Below are 14777 nucleotides of genomic sequence, written 5' to 3'. Positions count from 1 at the left end.
AACAGGCCCAGAGTAGGGAAGAGTCCAGAAGTGCCAAGGGGACCATTGCAGCTGCTTCTCCATTTGCTCAGTTGCACAGCAGAGGCCACATGGTTCCAAAGTGTCCCAGTTTTACTATATTTAGTGTTTTCCTTAACGCCCCAACTCATGGAGACTGATCATCACATGGTACTCTGCTTTCAAAAATCCATCAAGGAAAGATTCTAGTTATGGTTGTGGAGAAATTTATTTATTTATTAAACATGAAGCCTAAAGGCTAAAAACCAGAAGGCAAACGTAAGAAACCCATTTTTTAAAAAAGACTATTTTAAAGACAGTCTCATGATTTTTAATGCTTGAGGTTGGCAACACAGAGGGAGGAGCGCTCCCCCTTCAGCCTGACAGTGAAACAGCTACAGTTGCTCTCAACAACTTGGCTGCAGCAGCATTGGTTACACTGTATCATAGTTGAGATTCTTTTGTAAACATAAACCTTAAGTGCTTGTATTCTGCAGAAGCTGGATGCATTGGTCATACACATATGGGAAAGCATTTGAAAGCAATTAAGTCAGCATTTGAAACAACTACTTATTAGCTGCAACCAGATGAGTCTGATGTAAGTTGAGATGAAAGATCCTGCAACATCAATTTGGTTTTAAAAAAAACGAAGTGAGAAACAGAGATGGAGTCTCAACAGAATTCTGTGAAGTATTTTGAAATTTAGTTTGATTTTACTGAATTGACCATAAAACCCCCAAACAACTGCCTAGGAGCAAAGCCCACACTATTCGGTTTATTTTGTTGACTTGACAAGCTAGTATAAGATTGATTAGCAAGTTTAATTTTTTGGATTTCCGTTTGCTATTTTTATCAATATTCAATATTTTTTAATTGAACAGATTGTCAAGTACAGAGTCTGGTTAGGAGGGGCATTCAACATAAATTTGTGTTTAACTGAGTTTGTATCTGCTGTACAGAGCAGGAAACATCTGGATCTTGCACTACAGATCCACTTCAATTGCTGTCTAAAACCAGATTACTTGAGAAGGCACTGGTAGGGCTAGTTTCTCGTTAGTATTCATGAATTGACTTACAAGTTTTGCATTGCAGACCTGAATTCCCACGTACTGTACTTGTAAGGTATCACAGAGAGCTTTGTTCAGTGGTGCCTTACAAAAATAAGATGTGATTTGACATTAAAGATTAGCTGCGGAAATGCACTGCAGCAGGTGCATTTAAAGGCCTGTAGCCAACACGTTTTCCAGCCATGAATCAATTGCAAGGAGTCCATTCATAGCTTCAATGTATGGAGCACTACATATTCAATATTAACTAATTTTTTGTCAGTGCAAGTATTTTTCTAGTATTGAAGCATTGTGTCAAGTCTTCAAAATGAACTGCTTCCAGTTATTGGAAACAGATTTAAAATATCTGATAATTCTAATCTGCCTGAATTACTTTAAATAAATGAAGGAGAAAGAGGCCAGGTCACCATCAGTAATTTGCTCCCAAATTATTTGAGCATATCAATGCATCAGTAAGCAGACCTAAAATTTCAACTTCTCCTTTGTTCTTTTCCTCTTATTATTAGGATAAGCAATATATTTAATTTAGTGAAGACCATTAAAGCATGCTTAGAACAGAGCACCAAAAAGTGTAAGTTGTTAAATGTTTTATTATTCATATTTACAAAAAACTGAAGCAGTCATTTGCTCCAATACAAAGCTCACCACAATTACATCTTTAGAAAAATCTTTATACACAGCAACACAGTACAGTACTACAAGAATCTTCCATGCTACACTCAAGTATTTATCTGCAGGAAGGAGGAGTTTGTTATCCCTCAATTTGTGTCTTAGTCATATCCTTAAAATAATACCTCCCCCCCACAGACCAGATCTACTGGTCTGCAAGAGGGCCATCCAACTGAAGTATGCAAGTTTACTCTGCAGGTTGCATTTTGCTGCTGCTTTCCAAAAATATTTAAGAGTGGCTTGTAATGAGTTTAGTACCAATTTCTACACTAGTGATTTGTAGGCCTCCAAATCGGTCCTCTTTTTACCCTGCCTGAACCTACACTGAATATGCCTCAGTAGTTCACCCAAAAGCCACAGATTCACATTTTAGGGTAGCAATATATAACTTTTCATCTAGGTCTTTTCTTTTTTTTAATTCATCCACCTCCACGTACAGAAATCACTGCTTCATCTCAGACTCTACAGACAAAAGGGCTAATATTCTCTTAACACAGCATTGTATCTTTCTATTGGCCATGGAATGTAATAAAAATCACAGTGCACATGCACCCTGTCCCAGATACTAAGTCACCTCTGGACACACCCAGGCAAGCAGCAGGTTAGACACAGAGCTGGCTTCAGTTCATGACTGTACAATATTGCTTCCAGGCAATATTGCTTACCAAAGAAACAAACAAAAAACAGTTCTTAAAAGTTAATTCCCTCCCCCCCCCCCCAAATCATCAGTGTACATTCAGGAATACTGTATTTATATTCAATGGTTTCAGTCTGAAGATTACTCCAATGAGATAAAGTGAAAGTAAAGGCATTGTTCTAACTCCAGTGGGTTAAAGGGAAAGAAAAGACATTATTCTAACTAGAATTAAGCAATTATATTTCAGTACTTTCGTTATCAAACATGAAAGATGACTTTTCTACTTCTACTTTACTCATTTTAAAAACAAAGTTCAAAGAAGCTTGGCTGACTTATGAGACATTTACAACAATAAGGCTGCCACATGCTTACAGTTTCAGCAATATAACATATGCTATACCATGAAAAAAGTTAGCTGTGTATCATCCTTGTACACAAAAGCCTTATCTTAACCTTTAATGCCAGCTTCGCTTCACATTTTGTAACCTCCATTAAATCCTCACTGGAACAGAATCTTTGGGGAGGAAAAATATAGCACCAAATAATAATTTAGTATAAAGGAGAATTTATGGAAATGATAATACAAAAGGCAGAATTTTGCCCAGAAATCAGACCGCATTGTTTTCTATTAACAATGGCAATATTCAGTCACTCACATTACACACACAAAAGAGAAGTGAGTTGGTCTTCTGGTATATGCCCCCCAAAGTCTGGTTCTCTTATACTTTTACTAATACATACCTCTGCGTTTGGGTGAGGAACAAGGTGGTGTGAATTGGGCATTCAATGCAACCTTCTAGTGTTCATTCCTCATCTTTAGGAACTGCAGATGTGACTTCTGCAGCTCCCATTGAAAGGCCATTTCCACATACACCCTGCCCATATTCAGAGATCAGCGTGTTGAACAAATCTTTGTCAAAGCTGAACGAATAGCTCAGTTGTACTGATAAAAGCAAACTAAAACCCTAGACAGCACTGCGAGAACATACAAGGTACAGTAACTCGCCACACTGTAAGAATCCTAATGGCTATTCATATACTACAAAGCATCAGATTTCTCAGATGTACACTGTATAACTTATCTTCATCTAAATCTTGTACTACAACCTCACACACAATGCATGTGTCTCGTATACTCCTCCCTCATGTTCAGCTGCCCCCACTTTCCCAAGTTTAGTTAGTGTAAACCCAGAGAACAGTTATTCAGTACAGATTTTCCTGACTACTCAGTGTTGCTACCAGGATTTTGCTTACAGGAAGTCTTCATGTCTACAGACCAGCAGATCATGGATATATAGCAATAATCACCTGCTCTTGGGGGAAAAAAAACCCCGATAAAAGTAGTACCTTCTACTATCCTGCACTACAATCAACATGTACTGACAAACCATCACGCTACTTGTCTTTTCTTTAGCCTTGTCATGAGAACACCCAAAACAATGTTACATCTCTTGTCAAGCTCAGTAATGCAGCAACAAACCATAAGGGAAAGAGACTGCAGAGATGATTTTCAGGCAAAAAGGCAGTATATTTCTGCCATTATTTAATAATATCTTACTTCAGCATTTTGCCAATCTCAATTAGTAGGTTCAGCACAAAGGACACATTGTCTCCTTGAGCAAAAAGCTCTTTTCTTGTAGACAAATTGCTTACACTGCTTTTTCATGTTGCATGGACCAATACATCTTGTAAAACCTAATAATTATATTTCTTCTGTAAAGAAATTAGATTGAAAGCTTGCCTTCCTCTGGTATCCTAATGCTTTAGCATATAATTCTTAGCTGTAACCGCCTTATATGCACCTTTTGTAGTCATTTAACCAGTTCTACTAGTGATCCTCTAGCGATAGCAGTCCAAAAATTTCCACTTCTAAAGGCACCGATGTCATTGCACCTGTGCTTTGTATTCGAAACACCTCAACTCCCAACACCAAGAAGTTGAGTGTATCTGTAAGAAAAGGGATGTTTTTATTTGTGATGACATAGGGGAAAAAAGTCAATTCCTATTACACCGCATTCACCACGCTTTGGGAGTATTTATTTTAAGTAATGTAACAATTCCTCCAGTTGTCTTCCAGCCAGTGTGTTGCATCTTAATATTTGTAGCATGGAAAATTCTTTCATATTAGCAACTAACGATTGTCAACTGACATTCATTTTAAACCAAATGTCTACTTATCTGTATAGATGAGTATCTCCTTTAAATGTCTGTATCAGCAACTAGTGAACAACTGCCCAACTCCTATGACAATATTTCATTTACCAAGTCACAGCTCAAACTTATTTTGAGATGAGTGTAGTAAAATTGCTTTAGTTTAACCTTTATACCATGTTCTTGCAAACTGGTGTTACGTAGCTCCTATGTGATAAGTGGAATATGAAATTCGTTATCAAAAATAAGGGGCCTCCTAGGAGGGGTTGACTCCTTGTCTGCTTTGTGCAGCAGTTTGAAGAGTCCTGTTCCAATGTTCATTGGAATTCCCATGATGATACACTCAGAAACACCTAGGAGAGAAAAAAAACACAGGGTTAAGTGACTAAAAGTTTCCAAAATTACTTGCTTTGCTGATTCCCCTCTGTAGATATCCTCACGGCAAAACTTTGTTAGAACCTTACATATAAAGCCAAACATGTCAAAAGCTCTCTCCTCCAGACACGGTTAAGCAAGATGCTCATCACAACCAATAAACGTTTTTTCTCATTTGCCAACTATCAGCAGTGAAGGAGCTTCAGTTATTACAATGGATTTATAGCTTTGTTTGACACTGGAATTTACAGTGGACAAGGCACTGCCTATTGTTAGGTATGAACCAAACTCTGCTGGGAATTTATCCTGCATGTTGACCTGTCTACTGTTTGTCACAGCGGCAAGGCTTTTGTGCAGTCTGGTAAAGTTCTCTTAGGCGGACATTTTCAAGTGAAATGAAGTCTGGAGTTTCTCACCACTTCAGCTGTTCTGATTAATTTTTTTTGCATTTTGATGACTTAGAAGTGCAGGTGTTGAAAGTTATCAATCTTGCCATGGATTTAGCCTTCAAGTGAGCCCTAGTGCCTTTGATGTGTCAGTTAATATATGGTTTGGAAGTGAAGTCATGAATGCATGCCATACATGGGTACATGCAAAAGGTTATTTCCTAACTTTTCAGCAATGTGCCGCATTACTGTGTTTTAGATATGTACTCCTAGAACACTGCTCTTCAATTACGATATATTCAAAGATTTCAACTTTTACACATGAAAATAAAAAGCAGTGTTTTGTCTCTACTTGGATTGTTGGCTCTTTGGAGCAGGGACTGTATTTTTGTTCCGAGTTTCTACAGCCTAGCACTACGGGATCCTGGCTTATGACTGGGGACCCAACACACTACAATAATTCAAGTAAGTAATAATGAACAGCAATAACGTGTGCCCTTCAAACCAAAATGATATACCTATATTTGCTACTCGTATGAACATGTGATTGTACACGGCTTGCCTGTAAGAAAAACTGCCAATACTACCTCTTTACATTTGGAAATAAGAAAATTGTGTTTTGTCCATCCCATTTCCTTATTTGAACTAAACTGTTACAGGAAGAGGGCAGCATGAAAAGCTCCTTAGTAAAATCTTGATTGAGGAAGAGGGAAACTCAGTCAGAGGGGACTTTAAGCAGACATTTTCTTTTCCATACCATTCAGGATGGAGCAAGTTCACCACAGGACCCTCACTTTAACCACAATCACAGCAAAGAAAACAAACATTAATAAAAGTCAATCACAAGGGAGGCACAGATGGCTAGGAGACACAGCTCTTAAAATATGGACTAGCCATGCCAAGCTTTCCAAACTATCTCCATCTCTTCACAAGCATTTCTAGCCACAAAGTAGTCAGTGGATTCAGCTCTATATTTTCAACATGTCCCAAACGAAGCCTCTGTTATATTAGTATTTTTATATTTCAGTAGCACCCAGAAGCCCTAATGAGGGATAACGGCACCACTATGCTAGACTCTGAACTAACATGTTGTCATTACAGAGTTGTAATGAAATCTGCTTGCCTCCCCAACTCCTTAGCTTAATTGAGTAGATAACCGTCTAAACTGAACTTAAATTGGATGGGGAAACAGATTTCTAATCATGTACAGAGTATGCGTGAAAACTTAAAATTAAGGGATTGAAAGGATATACAATCAAATGACAAAACTCATATATTTAACTATCAAAGTTGATCTAGAAAACTACATCAGCTTTTTTACATTTTAAATTTTAGTCAGTTTGTGCCTTTCATCCGTTCAGTGGAATAAGAGAAAGCTGCAACTGACATTAGTTCATTAATTTATAAGCCTAGAAATATGCATGTACATTTTGAAGGTGAACTAAAAAGCTTTTATCTGTTTGAACAAGAGTTCTCGCTAGGATTTTATACCTTGTTTATCCCCATGGCCTCTGAGTGCCTAAGAGTTCAAGCCCCTTGGCCATCTGGGTTTTCTTGTTGCAGTTGATGAAACCCATCATAAATATTCAATATTCAAAGTATCACAGATATGTACAGCACTTTAAAGTACAAACAAAAAGGGAGCCTAAAAACAAAACAGAACTATTTTCCTTAATTCACTTTAGGTCTTAGTAATGGTCAACAAAACTTGTAGAGTGAACACAAGAACACTGATCTTGCTAGGTAATTAAGAAGAGGGACTAATTTCCAGCTATTTTATTTAGTTAAGGGGGAAAAAATCCCAAGCAATAAATTTAATCCCCAGCAGCACAGGCAGGGCTCGAACTGACTTTAACATCGTTGGATGAGAACAGGATGTGGCCCTAGGGTAGTGTCTGTCAGACTTCTGGGGTCAACATGTTTTATCCAGCCCCATTTCTGAAGCTTCTAGAATGTGATCTAGATTCATTTTAGTGTTTTGGGAGGCACATAGAAAGCTTTGGCAGGTGGGCAGCACACACACACACACGCTTTAAGAGTGTTTTGCAGGTGAGTGAATACTGCATGCTACAGTCCAACCTACAATACCTACCACAAACACAATCCTTCTGCCCAAAGTAGGCAGCATCAAACAGATGGTCTGCAGTCTTTTCAAAAGAAGCCAGCATTAACACACTTTCCTTCATTTTTGCCAGCCCAAACCTAGTAATGCCCAGGACTTCACCCTAGACCAATGCAGAAACAAAAAAAGACAGTCATGGTTCCAAGGGTTTGGTTAAAGTTATTGAAGAATCAAAGTAAGTGGATATGACAAAATATATAGTTTATTTTAACAGTACTGAACAAAAGTCTGCAGTCTGAAGTGTAGCCTCTGTTCTGCTGCTTCATGCTTAAGTCTTTTGAAGGCTAAGGCTTTGGTAGTAAAGCAAGTTTAAATAAAACCAAAACATTTATTCATAGGCTGTAGGATCAACTATAAATTGCTTGCAACTTTATGATGTCAAGGAAATTGGAAAAGGTTCGAATCAAAAAAGGCATATGGATGACAGAAAAATGTTAAACTATTAATCAACCACTTCAAAACAAAACAAACCCCATCTTTGTGGAGGCTGCTAGAAGGCTGCTATAAAGAACTTAGCGGAGACTGTCAATTATTGTTGGCCAATAAATCTGACTCCAAGTGTAAAATGACTGGATAATGCAAATCCTTCATTTTAGTCACCTTAGAAAATCCACTTGAATTTAAACATATTAGATCTAATCCTGTTTCTAACTATGTTGCTACAGAGCACCTTGATCATAATGGAGCTAGTACAGTTCTGATACATGGGACAGAAGCGTAAGGGAAAAGTGGATTCTGGAAACCCGACAAGCTTACCAACACTGTGCTCTGTGCCCCTTCTCCAATGAAATGGAAAGTGGGGCTGGGGGCTTGCTGCAGACAAAATTTTGGAAAGGCGCCACAACCAATACAGAAGCTATTGCAGTCCCAAAAGGTGCAACAGTAACTGCCCTGCAGCTTCGGGAAACAAGGAAAAGCTACAGTTCCTTAGACACTTTCCCTGAGGGAAAAATTCCCCTACGTTAATCTCCTGTACTATAGCTGAACACATGGGAAAGGATTCGCTCCATTATGTACATTACCACAAACACAGCTCGGTTATAGTCAACATACATTATCATGGATGTGAATAGCTATTTTCCTTTCCTGAGGAATACTGACATTGCATCAAAATGGCCAGTGCTATAACCCCAGTCCATACTCCATTATGTAATCTGCTTCCATTTACAAGGACTCTACCCTGCCCTCTGCTATGAAGCGCAACTGTTGTACATGCTTGAGTGCCCACACCAACCCTATGCTCTTTATTGTAATGTGCCAATGAGTTGACCTCCAGGGTGAAATAAGGACACCCACAACCTCTAAATGAAGCTCTTCAAACAGACTGCTGTTCTCAAATTATGGATTAAGTCACCATTTAAGTTTGAGATATCAACTCAGTCACAGGGATTAATTAGTGTGATTGGCAGTTACTTCAGTATATAGCCTATTAATACTCCTCAGCTGAAAGCTCTTCTACTGACTCTCTAAAGATAGTTTGGATAAAGAGACCAAAAAGAACAGCACAAACCTTGTATGTCATCAGATCTGATAGCAGCATAACATGCCTCCTGTCAATGCTCATACCATGGTTTACCATAGTGTACTGAATCTCATTGATAATGGTTGTTCGAGCAGCTTCAATGCCTAGTGTTTTCTCTACCTAGGAGAGAGATCATGTTGAATAAATGAAGACGTGAAGTACTTGGAGAGCTGAAACATTTCTTTGCTTGCACATGGGACTGAAGATTTTCTTAGTGATCTAGCTAGAAAAATCTGAAGTGATTTTCCTGGGATGCACATTCTACCAACCCCACCACTTTTTTTTTTTTTTTTAAAAACACAACCTTAATTAATAAAAACCATTTGCTTATTAAAAGTAATTGAAGTTGGCATCTGAATTAGCCTTTTATGATCATACACACACTGACAGGTTACTTGTGAAAGTAGAAGTGATCAGTTGTAAATTGCATTAACTGTCTATAAATGAGCATAAATAGGAATCAAGATACAGACAGAAGTAGTGATAAGAGACACTTGAGCACTACCTCGTAAGTGTTGTTAGAAGTAGTCTTAGTTCCTTTGACTCCATGGGTGGCCATGACAGCTCGTAGGTTATCACCTTCCACCAGAAGTTTGTATTTCTCCTTGCCACTCTGCTCATCAATGTGAATGACAGCTCGAGACACCTCTGGGATACCTTGCACTACAATCTTTTCAAAATAAGAACTTTTTGAAACAACTTGTCCTGTCCATGCAGCTTTAAATAGTCAATGCGAGAACACTGACCATCTAAGGCTTCAAATCAGTCCTCAAAGCTATCTAAAAACTCCACATTAAATTAAATATTAGTGTAATTTCTATTGTGTTGAATGCTCCAGAGAGACATGTAAGAGGGGCATTCACCACATTACTGTTTTATAACTAGTCTTCTCTGCCCCTACATCTAGGGGGTTCAGAAAAATCAGATGTACCACAGATGTACCTCTTCCTCTGTATGGCACTCAGCATGCACCCTGTGAGTTACAGGTTTTGTTTGCAACTATGTTTAGACCTAAACTAGACATGATCCTCACGCAAGTTTAGCAACGCATTTGACAGATTCTATTATAGGCTCCTTTCAAAACCTGCCCTATTTTTAAGTGGTAGAAAATTTGGTACTCAAATAGCACTTTCCATCTTCAAAACGTCTTATGATCAAACATACTTTGTAATATTTTTCTTACAACATTTTTACAATCTCCATTTCATGTAGCGGGAGAGACAAAGGAAACGTTAAGGCTGAAACGAGAGCCAGCAGCATTGCTGGCATTAGAACTGAGGAGTTCTGGACTCAGACAACTAGACCATATTGACACTCAATACAATCTAGAAACACAAGCGTATCCCACATGCAAATTGAAGCAGTTACCAATTGCAAAAGGAAGAGATTCTGCTTACCTTTGGTAGCTCTTCTTTCAGGGATTGCAAGACATAATACATTGAACTCTTACTATTCTCACGAGGGGTCACGCAGACAACTGCCTCTCCATGAACGGCAACATCCCCAGGCTTCACTCTTAGCTTAGATGTGCAGATAGAATATCGCACAGTCTCTGCATTCACCTGTGGCAAAATGAATCCTTGAACATTAAAATGTGTTCTTTAACCATTTTAAATCTTTCAGCCATGCAGAAATCAGATTTCTGCTCCACTAATCAACCAGAATACTATCGCAGCTGGGATAGCTGAGAGTGAAGTGTGCTCCTCTGCAGATGGTCCACACAGGCCCAGATGCCACTTCAGTCTCACTATAGTGTTGTTTAAGGGTGAACTTTTATTGAATATGACACAGAACTAAACTGTTTGCCGTGTTATTGCAGTTGTGTCAGTCCCAGGATATTAGACACACAAGGTGGGTGAATAATAAAGAGATATTCCTGTGATGCCAGTGAACCAAGTGCCAGAGCTGGCATTAGCCAAAAACTGACAAACTCATAGTTGGAAACCAAACCAGCTCACCTGTATGTTAAGTTTTGCTCAAAACAGGTATTAGTCTTACCAGAATATATTTAGTGTTTAGATTCGATGAAATGCTTGCAAGTCGCTGCATGCATTAGTATCACTTGTAATGCCTGTACCCACCATGCTATAAGGAAATATGCAAGTACACCTCTACCTTGAGATAACGCAGGTTTGCATACAACACAGTAAAGCTATGACACGCTGCTCTGAGCGGCGTGCTAAGGGTGCCGGGCCAGGCAGGGGTTGAGGGTTTTGATAAGGGGCAGAGGGTCACTGGGGCGGTCAGGCCCCCACCCCCGCCCCCGCCCAGGGTCTGGGGGGCAGGAGCTGTGGGAGGGCACTTTTGGGGGCCCCGCAGTCCCAGAGTGGCCTGGGGGATTAGCAGGGGGCCAGGAGCAGCCCGCTCTGCTTCCCTCGCCCCGGCACCAGCCATGTCGCTTGGGGGAGGGGATTTGGGGGGAGGGATCCCCACCCCCACCCCCACACTCACCAGCAGCAGCGGAAGTGGAGCAGTCCAGCCCCAGCCCGTTCCACTCCGCCAGTTCCCAGACACAGCGCTCCGCTTCCCGCCGCCGGTGAGTGCAGGACCTTTCCCCAGCCACGTGGCTGGGGCCGGGGCAAGGAAAGCGGGGCGGGGTGGGGTGGGGTCGTGTCGCTTCGCTTCCCGCCACAGGTGAGTGCGGGGAGAGGAGGGGATCCTTTCCCCAACTTCCCGGCACTCATCAACGGTGGGAAGTGGAATGCCGTGGCTGGGAGGTGGCGGAGTGGAGCAGGCTGGGGCCAGGCTGCTCCACTTCCCGCTGCTGCCAGTGAGTGCCTGTGAGGGCGGGTGGATAGGGGTCGGAGCAGTCAGGGGACAAGGGGGTTGCTGGAGGAGGCGGTCAGGGAACAAGGAACAGGGGGGGGCAAAGTAAGTTTGATGTAACATGGTCTCACCTATAACGCAGTGAGATTTTTTTGGTCTCCCGAGGACCACGTTATATTGGGGTAGAGGTGTATTGCTTTATAACTTTGAAAATGTTTGCTCTGAATTTGTGAGCCCAGTCACAGGAATCACCTCCCACACCCAGTAAGGAGGCCTATCAAGATTAAACAGGCCATTAAGAATCATCATAGTACAAAGGATTGATGAATGGCCCTATCAAGACCTTGGAAATGCTATGTACAAAGGGGTTTGTCTCATGAACTGGAAGGCCAAATGTAAGAGATAAAACAGGGTCCCAGGAAAATGTGTAATCTCTTTGCTGTTTTAACTCACAGGGGCCGAGACATTAAACAGAGGCAGAGATCCCCAGGGGTAACCCCTGGGTCCACCCTGAAAGACATTTTGAATTGACAGATTAACACATCTCTGTCATCTTTAGGAATCATGTTTAGGAACTCATTTGTGTATGTTTGCTTGCTTTAACTTGTAAATAACTTTTATTTCTTTTTCCTAGTTAATAAACCTTTAGATAGTTTGTTACAGGACTGGCTACAGGCGCTGTCTTTTGTGTAAGATCTGGGGTAAGTGACTGGTCTCTTGCTACTGGAAGCAACCCGAACAGTGCAAGATTTTTGGCGTACATGACCATTTATCACTAAGTCCATCTTGTAAAATCTAATTATAGAGCACAGCAGATTGTGTTGTCTGCCCTGTTTTTGATGCTCAGACGTGAGCTACTCCAGACAGCATGACAACTACCTCACCCACCTTGTCTCACAGAATTCAATTTGCCACATAGCACAAGAGCCAGTCACCTCAGAAGATCTGTTCCTAGCAAAAGGCTCAAGAGAAAATAATTTCAGCAATGGTCTACTTACAAGATGACCATAATTCTGTGCAACTTAGTTGTTCTATTGAATAAATCTTGAAGTTAAATACGTCAGGAAACCTGAACACTGCCTGCCTGTGCTATTCCCAGCTCTAGGCAATGCTATGAAATGTCAACTTTGAGTACTAAACGGAATTGTAAACCTTATATGGACATCCCGTGGATGGCACTTTCCATTTGCTCGTTAACTAGCTTGTTTCATTGACATCTCTGAAAAGGGCATCAACTGGTGTGGAGGAAGGTACCACTGCTTGTTCTGGTTTTCCAAGTAATACAGTCAACAAGATCTGGAAAACTCACCTCCAGTCTCAGCAGTCTAATCCGCTCCAGAGAGAGCTTGACCAGTATAAAGCAATCGTCAGGAAGAAACACTTCTTCAATGTACTCTGAAATCTGAGATCCAGATGGAATAGTTAGAATCTCTCCAAGAATAGTTACTGTCCACTGCAAAGAGTCTGCAACAATACAGACTAGAGTTTTTAAATTTAATGTAGTACCAACAATGAAGATTTTCCTACCTCTCCTAATAGGGTTTTCTCAATTCTTCCCTTAACCAGACGGGCAAAATCAGAATCATCATCCTTGTCCAAGTGTGCTGTGATAATAGGTGTGCTACACAGAATAAGACAGCATTAAAATTTACTAGCTAGATTATAGAACAGCAGCTTTCTGTTACATCCTAACTTCTGTGGTCTGTCTCAACTACCATCCACTATAGGGACAAATAGGACAGTCTATAAAAGAGACCGCTGCTTGCTAGGAAATAATAGTACCCAAAATTGACACAATGTCTAAGAAAACTATTCTTTAAATATCTCAAGCTTGAAGGAATAAGACAGTTATTGGAATTCAAACTCCAATGTATACATACTCCAAGAGGTTATAGTAAGTTTTTATGGCTTAGTCTACTGTAGCAGTGCTTAAATATGGCTCCAGGTGCACATCAGAAATATACAAGTGTTTTAACTACTGCTCTAGCTAGACCCATCTGATGTAGACTAATTTCTTGACAGTCTGTAGTCTTTAAGTGAGTGTTTCAAAGGAAATGAACACCTAACTTTGTGTTTTGGCCACTAGAAAAATCATTATTTGGATGGACTGAAATATGAGATTTTCTGCCAATTAAGATACAAATTTGATGAGTAACCTAGTTCATCTTGTTTAGATATTTGACTGTGTAAGCCTCACATATTCTTGCAAGACAGATCCTACTTTGGGCTGCAGGTTAATCACTTTTCACTAAAGCAGAGGAATTAAAAAAAGGTTTCAGTACCTGATTGCTTTGGAGGCATTAATAATTTCTTTGATTCTAGGAACACCCAGAGTGATGTTCATTGAGGCAACACCAGCAAAGTGGAAAGTTTTCAGAGTCATCTGTGTGCCAGGCTCACCAATACTCTGAGCACACAGAGCTCCTACTGCTGAGCCAGGCTCCATCTGTGCCCTGGGAAGAAAGTCAGGGCTTAAAAAACAAACAAACCAACCTCAAATCAAAGACACAGGATAAAACAAATTGCTCATTAAGATACTAAATCTAGGCTGAGCAAAGTTAAGCATTATTCCAGGAGTGCTAATAAGAGTTTTTAAACTATATTTTCTTCACCAGCGCTGGGGCTGGCAGGAAAAGAGACAAACACCAATTTCATGCCATGTGAATGACTGCCAGGGGCATAGAGAAATTCCACTGCCCCAGTGAGAAAACATTCCACAACTGGTCAGGTCAACTAAAAGAAGTTCATCTTCTTCTGAAGTATTAGGTACTGGTCTTTGCTAGATACAGAATTCATCATCAGATGGACCAATACACTGGCAATTCCCATATTCCAAATACAAATTCTCCATTATCGAATTGTTCTTGATGGGTTGACAAAGTTAGAAGATTGGATTTCAATACATTATAGTGGCTTTATTTTGGCTTTTCAAGAGGAAAAAGTTCTGGATCATGGGTCACCTTAGAGAAATCTAATTTTGGAGAGGGAGAGCCTCTAATGAGAATAAAATCAGATCATGTTATTGCTTTATTATAGCATCAATGCATCTGCTATTCAAACATAACAGCAACAGCACGGGAAGTTA

At 40.2% G+C, this 14777-nt stretch overlaps 1 protein-coding gene across 1 annotated transcript in view; it reads right to left on the bottom strand.

The window, feature by feature from the left end:
- Positions 1 to 1636: 1636 nt before the first annotated feature.
- The window catches only part of POLR3A (RNA polymerase III subunit A), a 51687-nt gene continuing 38546 nt past the window's right edge, over positions 1637 to 14777 (bottom strand). The window contains exons 24-31 of the mRNA XM_039480910.1: positions 13975 to 14145; positions 13220 to 13313; positions 13002 to 13094; positions 10324 to 10488; positions 9432 to 9596; positions 8915 to 9046; positions 7375 to 7507; positions 1637 to 4874 (exon numbers count right to left, since the gene is read on the bottom strand). Of these exons, the coding sequence (XP_039336844.1) occupies positions 4729 to 4874; positions 7375 to 7507; positions 8915 to 9046; positions 9432 to 9596; positions 10324 to 10488; positions 13002 to 13094; positions 13220 to 13313; positions 13975 to 14145 (1099 nt within the window). The 3' untranslated portion in view covers positions 1637 to 4728. The remainder of the gene's footprint in view (positions 4875 to 7374; positions 7508 to 8914; positions 9047 to 9431; positions 9597 to 10323; positions 10489 to 13001; positions 13095 to 13219; positions 13314 to 13974; positions 14146 to 14777) is intronic.

Source organism: Mauremys reevesii, linkage group 7 (genome assembly GCF_016161935.1).
Source record: "Mauremys reevesii isolate NIE-2019 linkage group 7, ASM1616193v1, whole genome shotgun sequence".
Classification (NCBI taxonomy): Eukaryota; Metazoa; Chordata; order Testudines; family Geoemydidae; genus Mauremys; species Mauremys reevesii.
Note: the sequence above shows the minus strand (reverse complement) of the source record. Positions and strands in the feature narration are given on the sequence as shown.